The 26,389-nt window shown below is 38.2% G+C and overlaps 1 protein-coding gene across 2 annotated transcripts in view; it reads right to left on the bottom strand.

Moving 5' to 3' along the window:
- The window catches only part of CD2AP (CD2 associated protein), a 77,488-nt gene that overhangs the window by 10,411 nt on the left and 40,688 nt on the right, over positions 1-26,389 (bottom strand). For both annotated transcript variants that reach the window (XM_036380686.1, XM_036380685.1), the window contains exons 4-13: positions 25,778-25,878; positions 21,632-21,752; positions 18,691-18,875; positions 15,215-15,323; positions 12,457-12,548; positions 10,789-10,893; positions 8,416-8,452; positions 7,986-8,048; positions 4,468-4,627; positions 2,509-2,651 (exon numbers count right to left, since the gene is read on the bottom strand). In XM_036380686.1, the coding sequence (XP_036236579.1) occupies positions 2,509-2,651; positions 4,468-4,627; positions 7,986-8,048; positions 8,416-8,452; positions 10,789-10,893; positions 12,457-12,548; positions 15,215-15,323; positions 18,691-18,875; positions 21,632-21,752; positions 25,778-25,878 (1,116 nt within the window). The remainder of the gene's footprint in view (positions 1-2,508; positions 2,652-4,467; positions 4,628-7,985; positions 8,049-8,415; positions 8,453-10,788; positions 10,894-12,456; positions 12,549-15,214; positions 15,324-18,690; positions 18,876-21,631; positions 21,753-25,777; positions 25,879-26,389) is intronic.

Genomic DNA, 26,389 nt, shown 5'->3' with positions numbered 1-26,389 from the left:
TACAGCTTTAGTCTTTTATAGTACTTGATTCTAATCAAACAGAGAAACATTTATGCAATTTTTCAATTAAAACTTCAAGAGGAGTTGTTTCAATGTGATCAATGTTTCTAAACGGTTCTGATTATTTGTCCTTATCTGACAGCTGGTGACAATTTTGGCATGGGGTGGGTTGGTTTTTTCATAACAGAATATTTACAGCTTCTTACGCTGAACTGAAAGTGGCTCAATCTAAACTTCACTTCATCACTTCATGGTCAAACTATGTTGCAAAAAAGCAGGACCCATAATTAAAAAAAAAAAATCCTAAAAATTCATCAATTCATCTACCCCATGATCATAAACTGAAGAGGGGGGGGAAGAAATAAAAAATAAAGACTCTGGTAAAGCAGTTGCCAGCCCCAGCCATCCATTTTCCCTCATCTTTTATTAATACCTATTCTAGTTATTGTAAGGTTAAACAGTCTTAGAAGTTATATAAGGACCCAACATCTTTTTTTTTTTTTTTAATATAGACTTGGCTGCACAGGGTATGCTGCACAGGTCTTTAGCAGCACAGTATGTAGAGAATTAGAGCATGAGATTCATTACATTTTACTGGCAGGAGTTTGGATCAGTCCCTTTTCACAAGAGCAGTAGGACTGACTTATGCAGATTGTTTTAAGGAATGTCAGTTTGACAAAACAGAGGATTTCTGAAACTCTCCTTCAACTACAGCTCCTTGACCCTTCTTAGTGCTGCAGCCCCACGTGAACTGCCTGAGCCTCCTCTGCTTGCTGTGCACCAAATGCAACTGAACTGAACATTGTGTACCCCTGTGCCCTGCCTAGGTATTAAAATCTTTAATTTCTCCAGAAGCCTGTAAAAACTTATGTTAGAAAAAAAAATTCTTCTTTTTTAAACAATCTGTGTAAAATTATTCTTTTTCTATCACAGAATATTCTGAGTTGCAGTATATACATGTCAGGTGTTGTGTATATATATATATATATACATACGTATACACAACACCTGACAACACAGGTACTATGTTGCCACTCTGGTTATTAAAGATTTCAAGGTAACTGAATGTAAAGGAACAAAAAGATATTCCAGCTGTTTTCATAGGGAGTTTTTCCTGAGTTTAATGATACTATGCTATACAGTAACACAACCCTAGAGATAATCATAGAATTTATTATACTAATTAGAAAGCTGATAATCATAGAATGGCTTGGGTTGGAAGGGAACTTCAAGATCTTCACCTTCCACTACTCCAGGCTGCTCCTAGCCCCATCCAACCTGACCTTGGACTCTTGCAGAGCTGGGGCAACCACAACTTCTCTGGGCAACCTGTGCCAGGGCCTTACCACCTCCATATTAAAGAATTTTTTTCTACAATCTAACCTGAGTAGCATAACTTCTGTATTAGAGACATACATGAATTAACCTTTCCTCATATAAAGCATTTACACTTAAAAAGCATATTTTAAAATGCTCAATGAAAAAAAAGTCAGGAGTACTCTTTTCCATTCCTTAACTGCTTCAGCTCTTTCAATGCATTATTTTTATCTTCCAGATGAATTTATTATACTTTGGACCAACTATTCTACAACTAGAATATTTTAATTTGCCTTAAAAATAAACATATTTATACTATTTTTAAACTTATTATTACTGAAATCTTTTCTGAGACAAAAAGTTGCATTTGAGATATGCAAGATGAACACTGCAGGTATAATTCACTACAGCTTTTTCTGAAGCAGTTAATCATTAAAATACAAATAATTAAGAGTTTAGAAAAATATGCCCACAGCAGCTGATCTCTGCCTAAGTGACACACAGAGGTCTGGTATCAGTTGCACTGTCAGTCTAGGGCTAATGGTATCAATACAGTAGTTCAGAGGTTCTGATCATTAAATATGGGTGCTTTGACCACTATCAAGGGTTTTACTGAATATATTTAGAATTAAGGAGATGCCAGGTTTGGCTCAAGGTGCTTTAAGTAAAGCCATAAGCATGTATTCAAATGTACAATGCTCCATGCTTTTTTAAGGTCCCAATTTAAGGTATGATAAAGTCAAAATCTAGAATAGCTCTGAACTAAATCACAGGAGGCCAAAGGTAATGGCATTACCAAGAATTCTGAAGTTAGCTAGAAAAGCAGTTATCTGACTTGCAAAAGCAGAACAAACTGAACCAGCCATTAAGAAAAGAACTTCATAAAAACTCAAGATGAAAGTGGCAGCAAAAAAAGCAAGCTTTCAAATTAGAAGGACAAACCATTATCTCTGTCTCCCTTCCCACCCACTGTTTCAACCCAGAGCTCAGCAGCTACCTGCAAATATCCTGCTGACATCTGCTCATCCCCTCCTGACTCTTACCTTCAGCTGCCTCCAGCACTTCTAAAAAAATACACAGGCATAAATGCACTCAGTGGCATTTTGAGTAAATCACTCAAAAAGCTTATTCCAGCCCTGTAAAACACAGCAATCTAAACAGAAAGGCACAAAAGAGTATTTCTTTTCTTACCTGATTCTTTAGAGCTCTTTACCACAAGTGAATCTACCTCTACTGATTTTGGTCTGAGTGGCAATGGTTCAGAGTCTAACTTTGGTTTTGCTACTGGCTCAACTTCAGATTTTGGTCGAAGAGTAACAACTTCTCCATTAGTTCTGTGGTAAGAAAAAAAAAAAAAAAAACAAAACCTGCCTAGTCAAGAGATGAAATAGTTTAAAAGGGAAAAATACCAAGAATTAGAAGCAAACTGAAAAATTATGGTAGATTTTATCACTTTCTAAAGCCTTGTTTTAAAATCAAGGTTTCTGGAGATCAATTTTACTCGTATGAAAACCAATTTTTCTGTTCCATCTCTTGCAGAGTTGCTAGATGTGCACAAAAACCCGTGTGAAAATAATCCAGAACTTTTAGGACACACTTTGGCATTTCAGTTCAAAATATTACACTTCAAACAACAGGTGAGCTGAATAATATTTTCACTAATACCTCTTGAAATAATTCAGAAAGTGACCCCTTGACATGAAAGAAAACTTCCTGTACAGGAAAAAGGGCTGACAAGAACAAGGTATTTCTTGCTGGATATGGAAAAAGCCACCTTGTAGCTTTTGTTCTACTATGCATTCCTTCCATATCTGCTCACATTATTCACAGACAACAAAAACCCCAAGAACAACAATGAAAAAAATCCAAAGCAGTGCAACCCCCTCCAAAATAAATAAAAAATAATAGGAAACATTTTCCTTTACAGTTCTTGCCATCACAAACCCATGCTAACCAGGCCTGATTATCTGGTTGGCCTGTACATGTCATATATAAACTGTGCCCCTTTCATTAATTCACCTCCCAAAGCCTGTAAAAGTTTTATTGCAGTAGAAAAAAAGATAGCAGCCAGATCTTCCTAAAACAATGCTAAACACTTTAAGACATTTAAATATCTCTAAGATTTAAAGGCTTCAATTATCAAGGCCCACAGCTTACTACAGACCCCTATTTAACTGCACATGTGCATCCCTTTAGAACAACAATTATTTTCTAAGCTGGAAAAGAATATGACTTGTGGTTTTAAAAAAATAATCTTTACTTAGGAAAGCCTCCAAAATACCAAGCGAATATAACACAATTCCATACTGAAAAGTTATTTAAGGTGCAAGCTCTTTGATGTAGCAGCTTTATTTGCACAAGGCCAAGTGTATCACAACCTCACTTTCTCATGGTTCTTTCAAGCCAAAATCCCAAAGGGACAGTTACCAGTCAGCTGTTGGCTTACACTTCTGGGTAAGGGCCTAGCAACTGCTGCAGTGGAGACAGAAAGGAAAATTCTATGTGTGGGAGACTGTATGGATGCAAAATTAGTTTTAGTGGAAGTTTCAAACTCATGAGGAAAAAAAATAAGTGGATCTAGAAGAAGTATTTGTACCTGTTTATCCAGTAACTCAAGTGAGAAGGCTCAAGAGTAGAGCATCTGAATGTGGTTCTGTAATAAGTGCTTCCTTCCCCAGGAGCAGACAGGAGTACCACAGTGAGTACCTTTAGCACAGAACCTCAGTTCTTCCTTTCCATCTATCTTACCCTATACAAAGTGCTCAAGCCTTGAACACTGAGGCAGCTCAAATTTTCAGGGTTTTTTTCAACACAGTAATAATTCTCAAGGGCCATGCCCACATTCTTTTATTCTACCCTTGTTAGTGTAGCTACAGCAGCCATCAGATGAGCAATTTCATCTGCACCATGGTCAGTTATGCTCTAATACTGACTCTGAGATGGATTCAATGTCTCAAAGGATTTGAAAAGCCTAAGTTCACCTTCATAAAGACTTGGAGAACTAAGACAATGGTAGGTATAAGGCAAAACTTATCCTTGCATCCTTTTCACCCTTAAAGCACACATTTCTTCCCAACTCATCCATGAGGGAAGATCAAACAGCAAATCAAATTGAATATACTTAGTGTCTGCAGTTTCAGTCATACTGACTTGGATGCAGATGATGGCAAACCAGGTTTGTCTGGACGTTTTGGGTGCAGGAGTCCTGCTCTCAGTAGGCTGTTGGTCTTGCTTGGAGGAATCGGCTTCTTGGGTGGTACTTGAGGAGCTTGTGGCTTCAAAGGTTTCTGATCCAAAGCTCCTTTTTCATCTGACAAAGGAAGTCACATTTTTAAAACTCCACATTGTCTAGAATTCTTACACCGCTAATCAGTTAGAAAGCACTTGCTGTCAGAAACGTCTTCTCTGAAGATCAAAATGAAAAATACATATGCAAGTGTCTTAAATGACATCTTATCAAAACACACAAATTACTTACCTGAGCTCAAAAAGATTTATCTAAGAGTAAGATAAATCTTCCTACTGACATGAAACAGTAGTAATAAATTATGGATTCACATTATTGCCCTGCAAATGACAGCTAAGAACCAAAAGCCTATGTACTGCATTGTCTTTTCTACAAATTCATTTTATTTTCTTTTAAAGAGGTAGGGGTTTTTATTTTGTGGTAACTAGATTTCTTACACACACAAACAGCATAATTTATCTATGGACGAAGGGGAGGAGAGAAATTAATTTTTATCTGAATAGCTGAATTTATTTTATCTCAAGTCTGCCTTCCTACAAAGAGATGGAAATTAGGTATGAATAATACTAAAAAAAAAAAAAAAAAAAAAAAAAAAAACCAAACCAAAAAAAAAAAAAACACCAAAAACCAAAAAACAAAACAACCACCTATTTATTTGTTTAGTGACTACATGACCTAACTGAATCCTGTCCAGAGGAGCTGGCATACAACATACAGGACACTGAAAAATTCAAGCTGCCTTACAAGCAATAGTCGAACAGGTTTGAACCCATGTGTCCTAACTCTACCCTGCTGGATAGCCAGAGCAAACCTTCTACTTTTCCCTGTAAAACCATGCCACAGTTCAGTATACACTAAGTACTGAATATTCTAAAGAATAATTGTTAGGTTACAGCAAAGTGTTACAGTTCTTTACAGTTACTGCCCTTATAGGGCAGTAATTCAGTAAACTGGGATGGAGAGAGTGACCTTCAGCTTTGATTTTCCCCATCCTCCCCTTCTGCAATTTGCTTTTAACCAAGTATTGATCTGGTGTAAATTGTTTATGTGTGCTATGGACCTGGGAGCAGGGCTGGGTATTTGCTTCAGCTCCATGCCAGCAAAGTGTCTGAACTGCCAGGTCTAGGACTGATTCCCTTTGGACAAGTCCTGCAGCCACTGAGCACCCCTCCAACCCCAAAACAGGAAGAAGCCAACGTTCTTTCACAGGAGTATTGGGAAGCCAACAGATCCTAGAGACACTTCTGCCAAAAGCACTGCTCAGGGGCAGAACTGTCTTCCTGCTTTGGGACACTTGAACACCAGGAGGAGAAAAACTGGCTGCCATCTCCCTGCAGTGTCTCAGCATGGAGCTAAGAGCACAGGATGCTGAAGCAGTGGAAGGATTTGCCACACGGTGGGGCTGCCTGCCCTGTGAAAAGCAGCACGTCAGCAGCAGCAGCAGCCACTCCTGCCTCCCCACCCAACACACAACACTGCCAGTTTTAACACCGACCAGCCAGCACTAACTGCAGATCAATCGGCTTTATTGAAGCTGTGCTGAGCACAAGTCGAGAATTTGCTTTTAAGAGAGTTCATAAACAGGGCAGAAAAATTGCTGTCATCAAACCCTATTCCTGAACTCTCATCTGTCAGTTCTCCCTTCTATACTCCCACTCAAAATCTGAATATAAAAAATGTCTATAGCTAAGTGGAATAAGTTAATACCAAAGGCCAAGGTTCACCATGAACACAGAAACTGGGCATTTCTGCTGGACAAAATGACATGTCTTTTTTTGGATTTTGCTTCTCAATGAAAAAGTGTTGGCTAAAAATGAATAGGTTAGTAATGGAAATAGAAGATAGAAATCTGAAGACATTTACACTGGAAAAAAATTTCAACATTACAGACACCACTAAGTGCCCTTCATTATAAATACAGAAACACTCACAGAAACTCTAATTTTTGATCAATTCTTGATTGCAATTAAAGACAGATTAGTCTCCCAATAGGAATAAAAAATGACATGGTTTGATAGCTTCTGATTAGAGCTGCTCAATTAATTTTTTTTTTTCTGAGAACTAGTTACAGAACAATTTCATACTTAACGGATTCAATTACTAGTATTAACAGCGCTATTTTTCCACAAGTCCAACAGCACTGATAAATGGGTATATCTTCCAGTAAAACACTAGTGCTATCTAAAAAACTAATTCTTATGACCTGATCTGCAACTGAATCCTTAACAAATTTTTCCTCCTTCATTCACTGTAGCTCAGTAAAGAAGAGTTCTCTACCTTATGTAATTTTTTTTTTGTACAAGATTTTTTTTTGTACAAGATTTCCTGTGTTTTTTGGATGGTGTCACTCAATATTTTTTCCTATATTCCACCATGAACAGTTGAGCTCAACTATGCAAAGATTAACACTATAGTCCAAACAGAACCAGTTTAAAATTAAACTGGTTTCTGTTTAGTAGTATTTAAAAGGAGCCAGGAGATCAACATTTCTGGAATCATACAGTTGATCTTAATTCACACCTGAAGACACTGCTCCAACAGATAAAAATTACTGTTTTCTCACATACAGAACAAACAGAACTGATTTTAACAAGTGTTTTTCATATTCAATACCTGAGAGGGTGCCTTGTTAAAATGGGGGTTATAAAAACTGCCCAAGGAAGCCAAGAAACCCATCAGGAGCCACACTAGTAGAAATGCTGGTCAGCCACAGTTCTCCATTCACAGGACAGAGTGGTTTTGTAATTTGGTTAAGCTGCAGGATTTCTTCTGCAAGGCCCAACCAACACATTTGTTTAAGCTTCTCACTTTTAAACACCATCAAACATTTTCACTTGGCAAGTTTTTTCAAACATGGAAAGAAGCCTTTTAGAATCTGTTTGGGTGACAACAGTAGCTTTGCCTCTGGAAAAAGACATCCTTTAAATTTTAAGAATAAAGTAGTAAATGTCTCCAAATTCAGTAGAAATTGAAAATATGGAATATAGCAAGAATTAACAGGATAAGAAATCTCCATTTCTGAGACTGTAGCATCTATCTAAGGAGTCTTGTATCTGTTCTGTGTAGCTCTTTCAAATTCTTCTGACCAGACTGATTTTTGCAGCAGTTGACCTTTGCCTTTCTAATAACTTACTACTGCTGCTCAAAACTGCAGCCACTGTCACAGAACTACACCTTCAGAAATTTAATAGTAACTATGTTACTGTGCAATACAATAACCAATCTTCAGAATGTCATATAATAACAAGAAATAAAGATTTTAATAGAGTTTAGCAGTTCCTCTAACCACTCCAAAGATATTTTTTAACATCACAGACTTGACAACTTCAGTAAATGGTATCAAGGGAGTCTGTATGATGGCTCCTGAACAGAGACCCTATTGCCAGAGCAGCCAAGTCACTATGAAGAAAACTGTCCTTACCTTTTTCTTCTGGCCTCAAAGAAAGGAATTTCTTCTCTCCGGCTGGCAATTCAGGTCTTGAAGCTGAATGCAAATGCAAACCACAGACATTTTTCAAAGAGCTTTAATTATCTTGGTCACTAACTAAAAATAAAACTAATGCCAAGTTGTGTCTTCTCTTTTGCAAGGACTGTAATACCATTTACAAACACTCACTTGAGCCCAGAAAAAGGTTTTCTGAGCCATTGTTAAAATGTTTCCAAAGTAGGCTCCATCATAATTTTAAAAATATACAGCAACAGCAAAATATATAAAGTATGAAAAGTAAGCTCAAGGTGTGACTATGGCTGCATTACTAAGAAATAAAAAACTACTTCTAAATTTTCTTTTGAAGTCATACACTGCTTCTGCAATTTAGTATTTCTCAGACCACCAGACATGTACTACATACCTGGGCTTTTAACTGGAGGTGGAGGTTTCTTTGGCTTCTGCAAAATGAAGGGGAAAAAAACAAAGTCAAGCAAGCAAGCAGATATTCTCTGTATCCAAGACAGCCTCATTTGTGTTTTGTTTTGCATACTGTAACGTGGAGCTTGTTTACCAGCTGATTTTAAAGTATTTCACAAAGGAGGCAATCAATTCAGACAGGAAACACAAAGACCTGGAACAATTCCTCTGATATCTCCCAGACAACCAATTATAAAAATTCAGGAACAAAATTCAGGTCTGTTGAAATTAAATCAGTGCTTCAGCAATGTGCATAAACAGAGGGGAAAAAACCCTTAAATCCAGTAATTGCATCTTTTGTAGTCCAAAGAATTACTCTGATCACACTCATTTTGATTTCAATATGTAAAACTCAATCTTCGTTAGTACAATGCCAGTTTAAAAGAGTAACCAGGTAATTTTTTGAACCAAAAATGTTCACTTTCAATAAAAACAGATTTCTGAATTAAGTATCAGAGGAATGGCTTCCATTAATTGACTTTTAAATTACAAGTGTAAGAAAAAACGAATAGATGCTGTCAGCAATTGTCTCAAAGACTGCAGTTACATCAAAAACATTGATTTGAGCTCCCTTACCATTATACTTAAGTGGGAGAGATGGACAAACTATGCCAGCCATTAAAAATGTACAAAATATCCAAAATATCACAATGCAACACTTTGTACATTGAAATTACTATTTTGAAACAGTTATTCATCACTTTCTGATACACTTGGAAGCTGAATCTCTGTCCTGCTGAAAGGAGACTGGCACCTCCCAGGAGAGATCCCAACCACTCATCCTTGGAATGTGATTCATTAAATTGCTTTAGAAGAGGGGCCTTTCTGGTTGTACTAAGGACAAGATTCCCTGATAAAATGATACAAAAGCCTACAAAACCACTTGTTCTTCACACAGGTACTGCTGAAACCATACAGGCTCTGTGTAACACACCCCTCCAAAAACACCCTGCAGTGGGAATTTTTCAAACATTTACTATGGATGGATTTCACTTCTGTGCCCCTACAGCTATTGAATAACCTCTTTTTAATGCAACAAGATTTTATTCTAACATGTGAAATGTAACTAAGCAAGCAGGAGAACCTGTATTCAATTTCTTTCTCTGGTTTCAGAGGACACAAAAGCGAGTGTACCTAAGTAACAAGATTCTATTTTCTTTCTTCCCAAAAAAGTAACTACATTATCCAGCTGTGCAGCATTGCTGCCTGTACCAAAAACAATTAAACAGACTTCAGCATCAACTTGCCATTCTACAGTTCTGCTCTGTGTTTTCATGAAGTCAGTATCAAATAGCTGATTATGATCACCAGCCATCCAGTGCCTTGAACCTGAAAGCTGCTCAGTGCAAGGCGAATCCCTGTGCTGAGACATTGCACAAAGCAGAATAAAGGATCAAAGCAGGGAAATGCTGTTTAGGGTAAAAGAATGGTTTCGCCCCCCGCTCTGTAGGAAACAACTTTGTATTGTGAAATAGCAACCCTACCTACCCTCTCTTCTTGTATTTTATGGCATTTATGCCACCCTTGCACAGCTGAGAATCCATCTGTAAAGAAAATTCTGACCGGGGGTAGGTAGGTTTCTGTGTATGTGAGGCAATTCAGGATAAATGATAAATTAATAACTCCTGATCTGGAGCTGAATCCATTCCACCTGGGGCTGATGTACATTTGGGAATTAAAACAACCATCTTTGCTACACAAACATGACAGAACCAAAACATCACACTAATCTCAACAAAAAAACCCCACTGTAAAATGAGGACCAAAATTATAAGATCATTGAGAACCACAAGAAAACATGAATTTCTACAAGTTAGTACACAAGATGGTGAAAAAAAATTTCTAAATCCTACCCAAAAAATATCCTTCATATACTGCAGCCTACTGCAAGTTTTGACATGGAAAAATCCCAATCAGACCCAGAAGGGTCATCAGCATTCTGTAATTACAGTTACTTAAGGACTTGAGACGGAAAAAACCAACAGCTTATCTCCTTCCTAAACAGTAAGGGTTTAATTTAGTAATCAGTAACAAGTAACACCATGCTTTCAGAACTACATCCTTTTCTAAATGACCTGATCATCCTCATTAATTAGAGTTAATCTCAAAAAAGATGCCTCACTTTAGTATTTATGGACAAGTTAAACACAAAGATTAATCTTTTCATCTTTCTTCTTTTATACAACTAGGTCAAGATAAAGTTAAAACTGCCACAATTGTAATATTTTAAGCAGCATAATGTGCTGTGACCTCTTTTATTCTCTGCGTTTTCATTAATAGTTTTTTGTGATACTAAACAATAGGTGTAAGAACTTACAGGGAAGTCTTTATCAGACTCTTGTATTTGAACAGCAAAGTTATCTGGGAAGACTCCTTCTTTACCATTGAGCTCTCCTCTCCACCAGCCTGGCTCTCCAGTGTCCTAAAACAAACAACAGGTCATTTCAACCAGTATTTACCTCTTCCCCAGACCAGATACAGTTACACAACAGCTTCTTCCCTTTTACTCACAACAAAGTAATTGTTTGTCTGAAATTGGCCAGCTTAACAAGGGGAAACAGTTACAGATTGGATCAGGTTTGGTCAGGTTTTGTTTGTTTTCTAAAATGCAGGATGAAATTATATTACATCATATAAGATAAGGGTGTAAGGATAAGATCTGCAAAGGGAAGGAAAGTACATAAACCGAGTTAAGACCTAACACACAACATTTGATCTTCTCAGCTTCCTTGACCAGCAAGTTATTCAGTAAATACTCCAAATGTTATTGGCATGACGCACAATTCTACTAAATAAAAGTGATTCTGATGTGATGGATCAGCTCCACTGGTCTGAAAAGGGTGAAGAAGCAGAAGAATATACCCCCTGAGAGAAAAAATAACCACACTATGAGAAAAGAAAATACAGTATTGGATAATTAATTCAGTGGCAGAGAACTCCATTACATGATGTCACTGGATGAAGGCCTCTGTCCATAACAGAAGATGTAAGATGATGGTAAAGTACACTTTACCAGCATAAATAACAGCTTTCCCCTCTGCCTCAGATCCAAAAAAATCACAGAAACCTACAATGGTTTGGGTTGAAGGGACCTGAAGGATCACCCAGTTCAAACCTCCTGCCATGGGCAGGGATGCCACTCAGTCTGCACAACTCTTCTTAGCTCCACTTTGAACCAGTGTGTGCTTGGGATAAATTGGTTTAAAAAGACAGAGCAGCAAAAGATTGAGTGAAGATGGGGCAAGGGTTGCTGTTTTTACAAAAGGGCTTCCATAACTACTCATTTCTACTGTACTTATGATCAATGATGCTCATAACAGCAACCCCTTAATTCCATAGAATTAAAATTTTAATAAAGAAAAATGTGTTAAGTCTTCTTCTGCAATTGAGCGAAAGTTGAAGACTAAACTTTCCACTTTTTTAGGCAAGTCATTATTTCTTAATATAGGCAAGCATATAAACTAACAAAAGACTGCAGAATAGTGCAGGGAAATTAATTATGGGTAGGTTTATTTTCTGTTTAGAATCATCTCTGCATCAAAATGATCTATCAAAAAGGTGCTTTCAGAATTCAACACAAATGAGAACATTCAACTAAATAATCACGTTTCTCTTACAGACAGAAAGTATCACTAATTTCTGTCTGGTTATTCTGAATCCCAGGGAACAAGAACTGTTTCTGAAGGTAAAGGGACTGTTTGAAAGCTTTTCCCATTTCCTCACTGAAAAGGCATTTGGTACTGAGCGTACACTGATTGCACTGGCCTTTGAGGACCCCAAGATAACACCCACTCTGGAACAATCTTTAAAGTCATCTGTATCTTCATCAAGTGCACAAGCAAAGAGTTGACTCTCACATGAGAGAAATCAGTCTACAGGAATATCTGCTCCAGCAGACCCTCCTGTTTCTCAGTTCATACACAACCTCCCTGTACAAAATTCACCAAAGCCACACACATGGCCAGAGCAGACCCAGCTTTCTTACCTTACTGATTATTTGAATGATCTCGCCTTCTTTAAAGCTAAGTTCATCATTTGAGCCATCATAGGAAAATATTGTCCTGCAATATTCCTTGGCTGGAACAGAGGAGCATAATTAATCTGGATACCATGGGTAGTAACATTCCTTATAACAGCTTACTTATGCTGTCTGAGAGCTGAGAAATTCACACTATAATCATACTTTCCTTCTAGACCAGCCACCTGAGACTGATTTATGAATATTCAAATGAAAGCAAAAATAAGATTATATACTTATTGAGCAAAGGAAATAGATCCTTGAGAAGTTAGAAGTATAAGTCCCAAAGCATTTTTTTTCACAACAATAACTTTATTCAAGCCCTCTGATTTCAGAGGGAAAAAAGAGGCATTAAAAGTGTAACAGTTAAAAATGTTACAGCACACCTACCCCCCCAAGAGCATTTATATATTCAATTTTGAGCTACTTTACACAAGCTTATTAGAGTTTTATCTGTTTTCTCAAAATTGATCTAAATTTCAAATTTGCAATCCCAATTAAATACAGGCAGCTGTTTTCAAGATACATCCCTGATTAACATGTACAGCTACAGAAATTTCAGGCAGCAGACTACAGAAATTGCGCAGTGAAACCAAGTAACTAAAGCAAAGGCATTCCTTGGCTAAGCACCTGAAACCAGAGCTCATCTGAGCCATCAACTCTCGGCCACAGCCTCTTCTGCAAAAGCAGAAAGAATAATTATTTTCTTTCCTTTTGGAACAGTTCAAAACTAATCCATTTTAAATTGTGGTAACAATTGAAAAGGCAAGAGGATTTGTTTTCCTTCCCACACTGGCACAAAAACAACCATGAGAAAGGCCAAAATACATAAACATAGACTTTTTAACCCCAGCACATATTAAACAATTTAGCAGCTAAAAAGGTTGTATTTCTGTATCTGACACACTAAGAAAGAGGAAGCAAACAGAAAGGACTCTTTAGCTGCTGCCGTAACCTATCAGGTGTTTGGCACTGACAGCACAATGAGCAGCTGCTTCACCCTCCAGTTAGAGCAGCACACCATCAGGTCACAGAATCATCTGCAATTCTTAATGATAGCTTTTGCTGGGTGGCAAGAGAATAAATCAGTTGCAGTCAAACCTTTTTGCTGTTGTTGTGTTTTGTTTAATCAAGATACACATCTTTAGTTTAAAAATGCACAACTTGTATTCACAAAGAAAAAGGAGTAATAACCACTATGTTAAAATGCCAAAGTATGCCAAGCTTGAAGAGATAATATATATAGATTTTGTATCCTATTATAACTGGGGGAAAGAGGGATCAAATTGTGATTATTTTACTTTTTAAAAAAATATTTTTATATACTTGCACCAGAGGCCAAAACAAACTTCCAAAACCAGAAGAGCCTCACTGCAAAATAAGCCAACCTAGCCTAAACATTTCAGAGATCTGCGTTTATCTGCTAAGAGATGAACACAGTTTATTTTAAAACCTGGTCTCTCAAAACTGAGGATGAGACACATCAACTACACTATGGTCTATATTTAAATAAAACACTAAGGAAGAAAAACAAGCCTAAGGTGTAAGATGTTCTTTTGTGGTGTCTGTAGGTATTACCTACTGATGTTCTCCCACAGCTTCTATTACTGTCATATTTAAGTTCCTCTCTGACATATTTGCTTCTCTGGGAGAGAGACTCCGCATGGCTACAGGATTAGATCAACTTCCATGCTTTTAGCATGAGATGCACCTGAAACTATTAAAGGAGCTAAATACTGAATGCTTTGGGTGTCCAGCATTGAATGTTGGCATTTTTTTCTAGGCAGAGTTGCATTAATTTTTATGCATACTTTTAGACAAGTCAAATTTCACAATGCTCAGGGCTGCACATTGTCTTGCTGGTTCTTAGAGCAATAGCACTGGAATGGTTTAAAAGCAAGATGTTGCAGTTTTCTTATTTCTGCAAATTATGCATTCCATAGAAAACAACACACCAAAATAAGGTACTTCCACATAAAACAAAAATATACTTAAAATTACAATACAGAAGTTGACAAAATGTCTGCTATGGAACCGGGGAAATGAGCAGTCTACACATCACATAATCAAAGTTAATTTTTCATAGGGATTGGCACTCCCACAAGATGTTTTGGGTTCACTTAAAAATATCTCTCTTGATAAAACTGTGCAATTTGGCAGCTAAATGAAGTCATAAATTCTTAAGAGATAAAAAAGAAAAATAAAAAAACAGCATAAACAGAATCACAATGGAACTGGATTATGAAGGGAAGAGACCTCAACACAACCTAAGCACCAACTTTCAGATGCATGCTGCCACCTCCACAGAAAATCCTGAGCCTACAAAGGAACTTGTGTAACCTGGGGACAGAAATTGTGCTGGGAGACTGTTCCATGGAAATAGGTCTCCAGCATCCCATCAGAATCAAACCAGGCAGAAAGTAAACAACACGTCAACAGAAAATTAATGCAAAACAACTGTTGCAATAAAAGTTCCTATCCCAGCCTTATTTTGTTCTAGGAGATAACCCTACAAATGTTTTTGATTTTTTTTCTGAAGAAATGTAAGCAAAAATTACTTTAGACTTTTTTGCACTTGCCTAACACCTCAAGGGTACAGAACATTACACAAAACTTCAGTACAGGCAGATGTTTTAGATTTTAACACCAAAAAAACAAACTGATAACCAAATAGTTCATAAGAAAGGACTACCACATAACAGATGTAAATATCCATCAGCCTTACCTTTTGGTTTACTTTCAGCTTCTGGTTTTATTACTTCAGGTGTGTTTTCAGTTTTTGTTGTACTGGGAAAATGAATTAACTTTGTTCCAGGAGGATGGTTAGGTAATGGCTATATTAAGGAAAAAGAACTTTGTTAACAAAAATTCTTTCAAGTTTTGTTTGTTATTAGGCTACGGAAGATACTGAATTTTTCATTAGCTGAGATGATGAAAATTACCATCTCCAAGAGATTTAATGAGTTTTCCCACTAAGTACTTAGCTTACTGTATTACTTCATTACAGACACTGCACTTAGAGTTTGTCTGCTGGTCAAAGACAGAGCACAGCTTTCAAACTGGAAGCTGATCTCAGGACATGGTCAAATATACTTTAGCAATTGTATTTCAGCTGTTCCAGGTGTTACTCTCCCATTAGCCTGAATATTGCCTCCTCCAGCACATAACAGAAGCAGTTATTTAACAGCTCTGCTCACAGTAACTCTCTGGCCATGCTGACTCTTCACTGGAATAAGGCAGAGATACTCAGCAGCCATACAGCACTTCAGACAAGCAGTTTTTAACTACTCAGACAAATGAAAGAGAACATGAAAACCCATCCCAGCTTCCTTTCTCTCTCAGCAATTTGTACAGAACAGTTCAAGTGTCACTAGAGATTTCTCCTAAATGAAAAAACAAAGATGCATTGCCACAAGTTTCAGAGTTTAACATCTAACTAAAATAAATTACAGAATATTTAATTTTTCCCCTCAGAAACTTACTGAGCTGCCAGGCAGATTCCGACAGCTTCAGCTGCATCCACCTCTTCACACCCAGAGCTACAAACCCAGAATATGATCTTACAGTCAGTACTCACCGGAGCAGCCCTAACAGCATTACTGATATGAAAAATCCCACTGCCTTTAGTTACTCTGCTCATTTTCATCTACAGTTCAACTTTGCAGATCTTCTACTGTCAGAGAAACCAGATTTACTCTCCTTAGAGCCAGACAATGCCTGTAGGCTGATGCTTGGTGCCTCTGACACACCATAGAAGAAGCCAAGGTCATTTGGGATGTTCCTGCAGTACCTATGCAATTTAACTCTCTCCAGAATGGTATATGAAGGAAGCACTAAAATAACCCTCCTCTGAGATTAAACACCTCCAACATGGAAATAGTTCTCTGCATTTCCCCTTCCAATGTAAGATGCAATTAGGAATAAGAGAGGAAGTTTAGGCAGACAGGGTAGAAATAGCCTGAGCCCATGTGGGATGTTGGGAGAGCTGGAAGGATCTCCTGCAGCAGCATTTACACTCTTGGGCCCATCAGATCCATCAGTGCTCAGTCTTCCTGTGCTGAACAGCTTGAATTTTCCAAGGGAAAAGAGACCTCTCCTCTACACAGTTTTCTTATTTTTTTCTTACTGTCTTAAAAGACTGACAGTGCTCTCCAAGCATTTCATCAGCTAACGCCAAAGCAAGTTAAGCACAAATCCAAGGAAGCCATCTATTTTTACAAGAGATTCATGAGAATTATCTCCCTTGGGCTCTCCATGCTGTTCTGTAAGTCTGTCCACCTTTGGGATGACTTTGGCAACAAGTATAAGTGGAATATTAAGTGCTAAACTAAAATGTTTATTTCTCTGACATTAAGCTATGCAAAACTGTTTTCTCACTTCATTTCCTCTCTTGATGAGAAATTATCTACCAGACCTTTCCAGACAGGCCAACCAAAACTGCACAGCATATGTCACTGCATATATATAGTCAAATAGAACAATTCAAAAGGTCTGAGCAGACTTCATATTAATTGCACGAGTTTGGAAAGGCTCTTTAAATTCCCAAGTGACAAGGCAGACAGTAGGGAGGCACCCTTTTGAATGATCAATCTCATGACAAGAAAGCAAACTGGAAGCTAGGTTCTGAAAACCTACTCTTAACACCATTCACATGAACATCACAGTAGTGATCACAGCCTGCCACATCAAGGGACAAAGGGAAGGAATGAGGAGAATCCATATGACTTCACAGAATCATGGAGAAGTTTGAGCTGGAAGGGACCTTCAGTGACCATCCAACTCCCTGCCATGAGCACGGACACCTCCCACAGAACCAGGATGCTGAAAGCCCCATCCAGTCTGGCCTTGACCAATGCCAAAGATGTGGTAATCATAACTTGTGTGGACAATCTGTTCCAGCACCCCACCTCCCTCACCATGAGGAGCACCTTCCTTATCTCCTCTCTTTTCTTCCTAAGTCTCCCCTCTTTTAGTTCAAACCACTGCCCCTTGTCCTCTCATTACAGACCTCAGTAAGAAGTCTCTCTCCATCTATATATCCATCTATGTATTGAAAGGTTGCAGTGAGGTCTGCCACAGACCTTTTCTAAACAACACCTTCTTTAGGAAGCAACATTCCCCAAGCTTTAAACAGAAGGCAAAACACTTGCAACTTTTCCAAATCTGATGCTCTGACCAGACCAGAAACAAACACTACACACACCATACCATTGCTCTGAGCATTGCTACTGAAGAAAAACACATTCAAGGAAGTCTCCAATCCTCCCTCCTCCCAGGGACTCACCTCACGTATTGCCCTACATCAATACAATTATTACCATGGCAGAGGAAAACAAATCACTCACCAGAACAGCATTAATGACCATAACCCAGAAACAAAAATTGAAATAGACAAAGTCTTTAAAAGCTTTCTTTATCACCTGAGTCAAAACTGGATTATCTCAGCTGCCTTTAATTTACCAAAAGCTGAAAATCCATATATAAGCTCTTGGAATAGTAAACTCAAGTTAAAGGACTGAGCATTGTTGCTGTGCTTCCAAGGAGTAAGAGTGCTCTTGAGTTCAGATCAAAATAAAATTCAAACAAAGAATAAAAGGGCTCCTTTTCCCACTCAACCATAAAAAATGGGGAAAAGAAAATGCAAAATCCTAGAACTGCATTTCTGTGTAAGGCTTACAGGCTTACATAACCAGTAATTTATGAAGCTTGGTAGCACTCACTGAAGGTAATGGCAGTTGACACCTAGAACAGCAGTCTCAACATCCGCCAAAACGTGAGAAAAAAACCCAAATAAGCCAAAACACAAAGAAATGCCAAAATATTCCTTGTTTTAAAAAACAAATTTAACTTATATTGGTAGACTTAATCTTCTCCCATACTATACATAAAGTCTGTTACAAGGTGAACGAGAGGGACCTCACACTGCAGATGTGTTTGAGATGCCGCTGTGTCTTTCAGCACATGACTCTGAAAGAGTATTTATGTATCAGCTTGGTTTTTAGTCTCTAATGATTTAAATACCAAGACATTTGAATAGACCTTTTGAATCAATGTTAAATACAACTTGCTGTGAAACATATTCAAGGAGATTTGTTTTGTTTTATAGGCAAGAGCCCTATGAGAGGGGTAATGGTCAGATTCCACATCCCCTAAATTATTTTTACAGGAAATCTCAAAAGAACAATATGTACCACTACAAACCTTATCTTGCTTTTTATCTTCTGATTCATTACTGGATAATCTTGTTTTAAGTTTCACTGAGCCTTCCTTAAAGATATCTCCAAACCCAACACCTCGGATTTTCTTTGGCTGTGCTGGTCCCAAAGCAGGTTCACTCCCATTTCCTGGAGAGGTCACAGGTGAGGTAGGACTATTGAAAACAGGCTCTGAAAATAAAATAAGAAAGGGAAAGCTATTTTAAATGCTGAAATTATTTATTAGCTCTTCTGGGAAAAAAGTGGAAGCAGCACAGTTTTGTGCACTCCTTCTGATAAAGAGCTTTTTAAGGAACACCACTGTAGCTGTAACACCTCACATTTGTTCTCATTTTATATTTAATGTAAGACCAACTTAAATCACACCCATTTTGTCCTGATTACTCTGGCAACTAAGTCAACAGCTCACTAATATTCTTGCTATTTCAATTATCACTCAGGCTCCACAGCCTGTGAACATTAGTGGTTTCCATTAGTTTTATGAAACGCTGCTTACGCACTCTCTGAAAATGGCATTTTAGTCCAACATTTAAAAGCTTCTCATTTGAACAGCTACAACCACAGAAAGCAATAATCAATAAAGGCCCATAATGAATCCAAACATGTTTCAACTGTCACAGAAAAGAGTGCATTTCAGGGGCAGAGTGATGCCTCTCAAGGAACCAAAGAGACATTTTCCTACTGCTCAAAATGCTCCAAGCATTCAAACCAGATACAGTTGTTGGAAATTAATCACTGCTGGATAATTCAACTATTTACAATTCTTTTAATCTTTCAGTTTTAAGGGACAGCATTTATCCACCCCCTAGAAATGTATTTCAGAGAATAACTTAATTTTGTTGCTAAGAGCTTTGCAACTCTTTTTTTAAGAAGTTTTTAAACTATGGTTAGATCTGTTAAAGTCCACAAATTAGTATACATAGTCAAGCAACTTCTGCATGCAGAATTCCAGGAGACAGTCATGTGAAAGCAGACAGCTTTTATAAACCAGAGTCAAAGTGGCCTCCACGTCTTTTAGTCTTTGGGTCAAGTTCTTTTCAGCCCACGCAGGCCTGTGAACTGCAATAAAGATTAAAGCCTCTTCCTCCTATCATTAATTTAAGATATTTTGATGGTACCGTGAAGCTAAGTTCTCTTGACTTCAGTTGCTCACCTTTTGTCTACCCAGCTGCTCTTTATTTAGTTATACCCCGCTCATATGTCATAGGACAGCTAAACATCCCTTTGGTGGGCAAAGTCCAGGTTGCACCTTTGAATGACCACAAGTGAGTGAAAGGACTATTTCCCAAGAGTGAGATGGGAACCAAAAGGTACTCCAGACCCTGACTGTGAAAGTACTGAGCATTAAATACAACCCCCGGGGGATGAGAGGCTGAACACCCCAACTTGTTAGGTACTGACAGGAAATACAATTACTTCAAATTACTATGCACTGTCACTGATCTCAGAATCCACCAATTAAGATCAACATATACCCATTTGTAAATTCACTGCACCAGACCCCACTAAACTCAGGGAACTTGACCTCCAAGGAAACAGCCACTGAGCCATTTGGGACTGCTCAAGTCAAACTCTTATTTTATGCTACTGTGATTTCCACAATTTCCAAAAAAAAATTCCAAGCCAGGCTCTTCCCTATGTCTGAGCAAGACCTTTTTTGAAGCAATCAGTACTGGACACCACACAAATGAAGGTGCACATCACCACAGGGTAAAAAAAAAAACCCTGTTTTTCTCGAATGTTAGACCACTGTCTTTTAAAAATCAATTAACTCCTGCTACGATGTTCCCAAAAAACATTCCTGTTTCAGCAATACCATATGACAAGTCCACTTCAAATTGATCTTCACAGATTGAAATGTTTCTAAAGTGCACTTTCAAGGGAACAGAGAAATTGCCTGTAAAGCACAGACCTGCCTGGCACCACCCAGGCTACTGTCCAGCCATAGAGCATCTGCTTCTGCCCCAGCTATACAGTCATGGCCAGAAAAGGACAGCCAAATGTAAATCCTGCCTTAAAAACATCTTATTGTTAGATTAAAACATAATCTAAGGCCTAAGAACTGGGACCTGTCACGGTCATATTTTCTGAAAAATCCCTTCACTGGGATTTCTTCTCCTGGGAAGCTGAGAAGCCTCAGAAAAGAATGAAAACAATAATTATCTGATTGCTGCTCTTGTGTTTGGAATGTGGTCTGGACATTGTTTACCAACAGGTGCATGTTTGATTGGTTTCCTGTGAATTGTTTTTACTTAATGACCAATCACCATCAGCTGTGCTGGACTCTGAGGAGTCAGTCACGAGTTTTTCATTATCATTCTTGTTAAGCCTTCTGTCTGTATCCTTTCTCTTTCTTTAGTATAGTTTTAGTATAGCATTCTTTAATATAATATAATACCATAAAATAATAAATCAGCCTTCTGAGAACATGGAGTCAGATTCCTCATCTCTCACCTCATCCTGGGAACCTCACAAACTGAACAGGGATCTCCTTCCTTGGACTTATTTTAAGTTGAGGCTCTCCACACTGTTTTGATTCCTAAATGACTTGGTTAAACACTTGAATTTTCTGTTTTAGAGAGCTCATGTCTGTGAGAATAAGACTGAAAAAAGCTATTAAACAAAAGAATAATTTTATATCCAAGTCTAAAAAATATCAACTTTGAATATGATAAAATTTCTAGTGATAAAGTGTATACCACACATTTGCAAGATTAAGACTTTGACTGCAATTTTATTATGAGTGAAAATGGGAGCAGACATGTATCCTCATATTCAGCATTAACTCTTTCTGGAAAGAAATGAGAACATCATTCTTAGGAAGATTGAATTCTTTACAACTTTGTTGTACTTTAACCATAATACCCCAAATTATACCAGAAATCAAAAATTACTTTGCTAAGAGTTTGCAACAAACAGAACACTACCTGTGTCATCCAGAGCATCCTGTGTTTCTCCATCATCCGTTGATTCCAATTCTTTCACAAAGTTTGAAGGAAACATCCCTGCCTTGCCATTTAGTATTCCACTCCACCATCCTTCTTCTACCTGTATAGAAATATTTTGCACATTATCAATGGAGTAAAAGGAAATTGCTTTCAATTCCATACAAACTCTACAGCCAGCTTTGGGGAAAGTTCAAATTATCACAATTTCTTTGTACAGAAACGTACCAAACATGTAGAAGTATTAGACAAAAACAAGAGGAAGAACACAATTTAATGTTACTTGTATCACTACAGCAATGATCCTAACAGGAGACTAAGGCCCAGTCTAGTTAATCCCAAAAAGCAGAAAAATGTTCATCAACTTTCTCAAAACAGAATAAGAGGCATTGCACATTTAACATAACAAAGAAGTATTAAACTGTTAATGAAATGCAGATGAAACTTTGAGTCTGTGTGTCCATGGAAATTTTTATGTGCTCTTGCTGTCCATCTGTCTTTTCCTCTGTCTTGTCCAGTTTCCACCAGTCCTGCTCCAAATGGCCTCATATCCACAGGGCAGCTTCACACAATTTTGATCAAAAGATGAGTTTGAAAGATTAAATTTCTACAGATAATGTGAGGTAGAACACAGAAAAGTCCTTAAGGACATCAGAGAAATGGAAAATTAAGCTATCCACTCCATCTAGAAGGAGGCTGAACAACACAGCCTGGCCCTACATGCACCACAGGGGCAGGGACCTGCCCCAACCTCACCAAGTCCACAAGGATTTTGTGGAGGTACACCACAGTCCTAAGTCTAGCAACATATTGGAAAGTTTATCAGGAATACTCCACATGGTCTAAAGCAGAACAAATAAAAGCAGGGCAGGGAGAGGTGATGGGGTAAAATGATACCAAAGGACTAAGAATTGTGCCCTTTGAATTTATGAAGTTTTCAAAATGTCGTAAAATAATTCAGTTTATTTACCTAATGAGCACCAGTTAAAAACTATAATGAAGATAAATTTTCAGGATCTTTTATTTAGGTTGCCCTGTTTTGAGGCTGGAAAGCTGTTTTTAAGAAAGGAAAGCAAGAGGAAAAGGAAAAAGCCAACCAAGCAGCAGCTGTTTGCACTATCTTTTTATAGCCTGGCTTTTTAGGTCACTATGCCTGACACACAGGCATGGTTTTTAAATGCCAGTCCACCTCCAGGCAAGCAGAGCCCAAGGAGAACCTGGCAGCTGCAGACACAGGCAATGAAAATAGCACTGTTGTTTTTAAAGGCATCCTGGTATGAAAATACAGCTTTGTTGTGGATGGTTCAAACTCAGAGACTGGGCCTCTGAAACAAATTTTAAGCACAGATTTCTGGCAAGTGCTGCCCAGGCTCCGGCACCTCAGGTTTGATGGAACACATAACAGAAAATTAAAATACAAATGCCTTGACTCACTCACACCACTCACTCAGGAGCCATGAGAAAGGGACTTCTAATAGTTACAGTAGAGAAAGTGACCTGAGCATCCATTTAGTCTTCTGCCAAGAGATGTGGTCAGCAAAGCACTTTACAGCAAAGCAAGTGATGCCAACTCAGAGGCACTCGGGAACAAACCCAAAATTTCTTGGGCACACTCACTCAGCCTCCTCAACATACTGCCTTTATATAAACCCCTGACTAGACACAAACTGCATTGCCAGAAAAGGTTTCTTTCATCAACATTATGACAAAGGCTAAAGAAGCTCTCCATGCTTTGGTGGAGAACATCTGCACATCTGTTAGCAGCAGCAACACAGATGACAATTTCATAACCCTTCTCCTCCATTCCAAAATATTATCATATGATCCAATTTCCACGAGAGAGAGGTACACGCACCAGAACTTTTTTTTCAGTGTGAATCTCATCAACTTATTTGTACAAAAACACAGACTTCCAAAGAAAAAATGGGGAAGAAAGCTGGAATAAGCAGCTTTACCAATCTGTTGTGTTTTTCTTTTTTTTTCTAAAAACTTCCCTAATGATGTTATATGACATTTTATTTTGCTTGAAAAAACAGCATGCAAATACTAAAACTATAATACTACAAAAATAAATCTGCTATTTATTGCTGCTCCTGACAGGAGAGAGGGGAAGATATAAAGGAGAAACAAAGGTTTTAGAGCAATGACAGTCACCACCGTGCACTCTGTGCATGTTCTTCATGTGTAAAACCCACATGACTTTCTAGAATCAAAAAGCCCTGTGGATTCAGCCAGCACATTACACAATTTTCTTCCCAAAAAGTTACTTCTGCTCTCTTCAATATCAACCATTTAATTGCTGAACCCATTTGCCTTCACCTTTGATTTCATGATCAGTGGTGTCATTTATATCAACTCGATTTACAAAAAGCACTCAAGGGCTAAATATTGAATTATTCTCAAGTAACTGATAGAGCCAATCCCCCTCACAGAGCTGATTTTACCTTATTTTCCCCACAGAAAGAGGTGACCAAACAATTTTTCCTTGAAGTAAAAGTTACAAGTCATCTGCATGCACAGAAACAACACCTTTTACATATAAACATAGAGACGTAAACTATCTCACAGTAATGAGGACAAATTACCTAAGACAAGTTATCCCAGCATATTGCACAACCCATGGACAGTATTTTCTACCATTCTTTACATTTCTGGTCCCATCAGTACAGTTTCATGAAGCAGACAGACATAGTCTACACCTGTCAGGTCTTTTCTACATCACCATGAAAACAGTGTGCAAACAGTTCTGTGACCATACTAAGCTGCACTATTTTTCTATCAGGTAGCATTTTCCTAAAAATTTGTCAAAGAAGTAGCAAAGACCTGGTAGTACAAAAACATATTTTCAAATCATTAAAAAAGGAATAAGCATGGCAACTAACAGAAAAAAATCTAAATAATAAAATATAATCCACACTTCCTTAAGAAACCAGATGAGGAAATGCTCTGATTTTTTTATTCTGTTTGGCTACTTGGCCATCTCTGGTACATGACACCACACACCCCTCTGAAAATAATTCCAGATGCCAACATGTGCAAGCAAAAGAGTTGTTTCCACAATAGTTCACGGTACATGCTCTCTCATGAATGCTTACACTGGACCATCCAGTCACAACTGCCAGTGCAGGCACCATCCACAAATTAAACTGCTGAGGTTACCCAGGAACACTCCTCAAAAAAACACCCACACACAAAGGCATTTATGAAACTGTGAGTTTAGTGAGCAGGTTTTGCAAGTCACTTGCTCTGTTTACTCTCAGATATTAAATTCTGGAAGTATTAGTGCAAATGCATCTAAGGACATAGTTTTTTCCTTGCTAGGAAAATGGAAGAGTCCTTCCTGGCAACTGTCGGGTTAGCACTCTCTTCCAAAGAGGGTCATGCACATGGAAAACACAGTCCCATAAAGCTACTTAAAAAGCACCACCAACAGCACATGTCTAGGAAGAAAACTTCACTCTCCCTCCTCAGAGCCTCAGGGAGGAAGAGATGGCACCAGGGAAGGTCAGAGCCTGCTGTGCAGAAGTTTTCCACTGAGTTCTAAAAACGTTCCTTCCACAATCACTCTGATCTTTTCCACAGCTTCCCTGACAGATTTCACATTTGGAAGAGACACTCCTCTGACACAGACAAGCTTCCCACCACTGCTATTGAATGGAACAGACACCAAGGAAGCACATGGGTAAGAAAAGATAAGAAACCACCACTCCAACTCAATGGGTTTACAAGAGAACTTGAAACTGGCAAATCAAGTCAAATAACATTTTTCACCTGTATCAATTTGGAGTATGTCTGCCTAAAGAAACTGGTCCAACAGTTTTACCACAAAGCATCATAAAGCCAAGGATCACACAGACAGGGCCAAAGAACTGCAAAACCCTTTCAAAAAATGAATCTGTGTAATAGGTCACAATTTATTACTGTAATGATAAAATATTTCTTCTAAACATCTAGCATTCATAGTTTTAGTATTAGATCCTGAGAGAAAAAACTCCAGAATTATTAATTTTAGCTGCAAAAACACTACTGCCCATGCTATTTTCCCGACATGCTTGTAATACAAATAATCAGCCAAAAAAGTGGTTTGACTCTCAGCACATGAATGGCCAGCTCTGTAGAACAGCTTACCTCATCAATGATGTCAATCACATCCCCCAGCTTGAGCTCCAGCTCATCCTCATTCTGTGGGATGTAGTCGAAGAGCACTTTGCACTGCCGCTTCTTGGACCCTGATCCAAGAGAAACGCCAGAAGTAAGAACACTCATAAAGGAGAACCATCCTTCCTACACCCTGCTCCTGAAGACCCAGAAACCATTCCAAAAAGTTATGTAGCTTTTGATCCTGATTTTGTGGTTTGCTTGGGTCACCTTAGGCTAGGGAGCCATGGTTCTGATAAACGAACACTATACCAATTTCCAACCTGCTATAAAAAGCATGTTGACACAAGCAAGTCAGGTAAATCCCCACTACAGTGATTTCTCAAGCTGTTTCCCAACCAAATTTGCAGAAATGGCAATCACTGCCAGTTAGTATCTACTTGGAAGAAAATGTACAAGTTTGAGCTTCCAGTCCTTAAGTAATCCTGAAAGCAGGAAGAACTTTTGTTATGCACCACACTGGAGAGCTCACAGACCTTCAGGCCTCTAACAAGGACCTTGCTAACCACAGCTCTGCGGTAATGCCAACATTTGCTGGGCTCATATTTCAAAATCTGAACTCATTTTTATCTGTGAATTAAA

Source organism: Molothrus ater, chromosome 3 (assembly GCF_012460135.2).
Source record: "Molothrus ater isolate BHLD 08-10-18 breed brown headed cowbird chromosome 3, BPBGC_Mater_1.1, whole genome shotgun sequence".
NCBI lineage: Eukaryota > Metazoa > Chordata > Aves > Passeriformes > Icteridae > Molothrus > Molothrus ater.
This window is presented reverse-complemented; position numbering and strand designations above follow the sequence as displayed.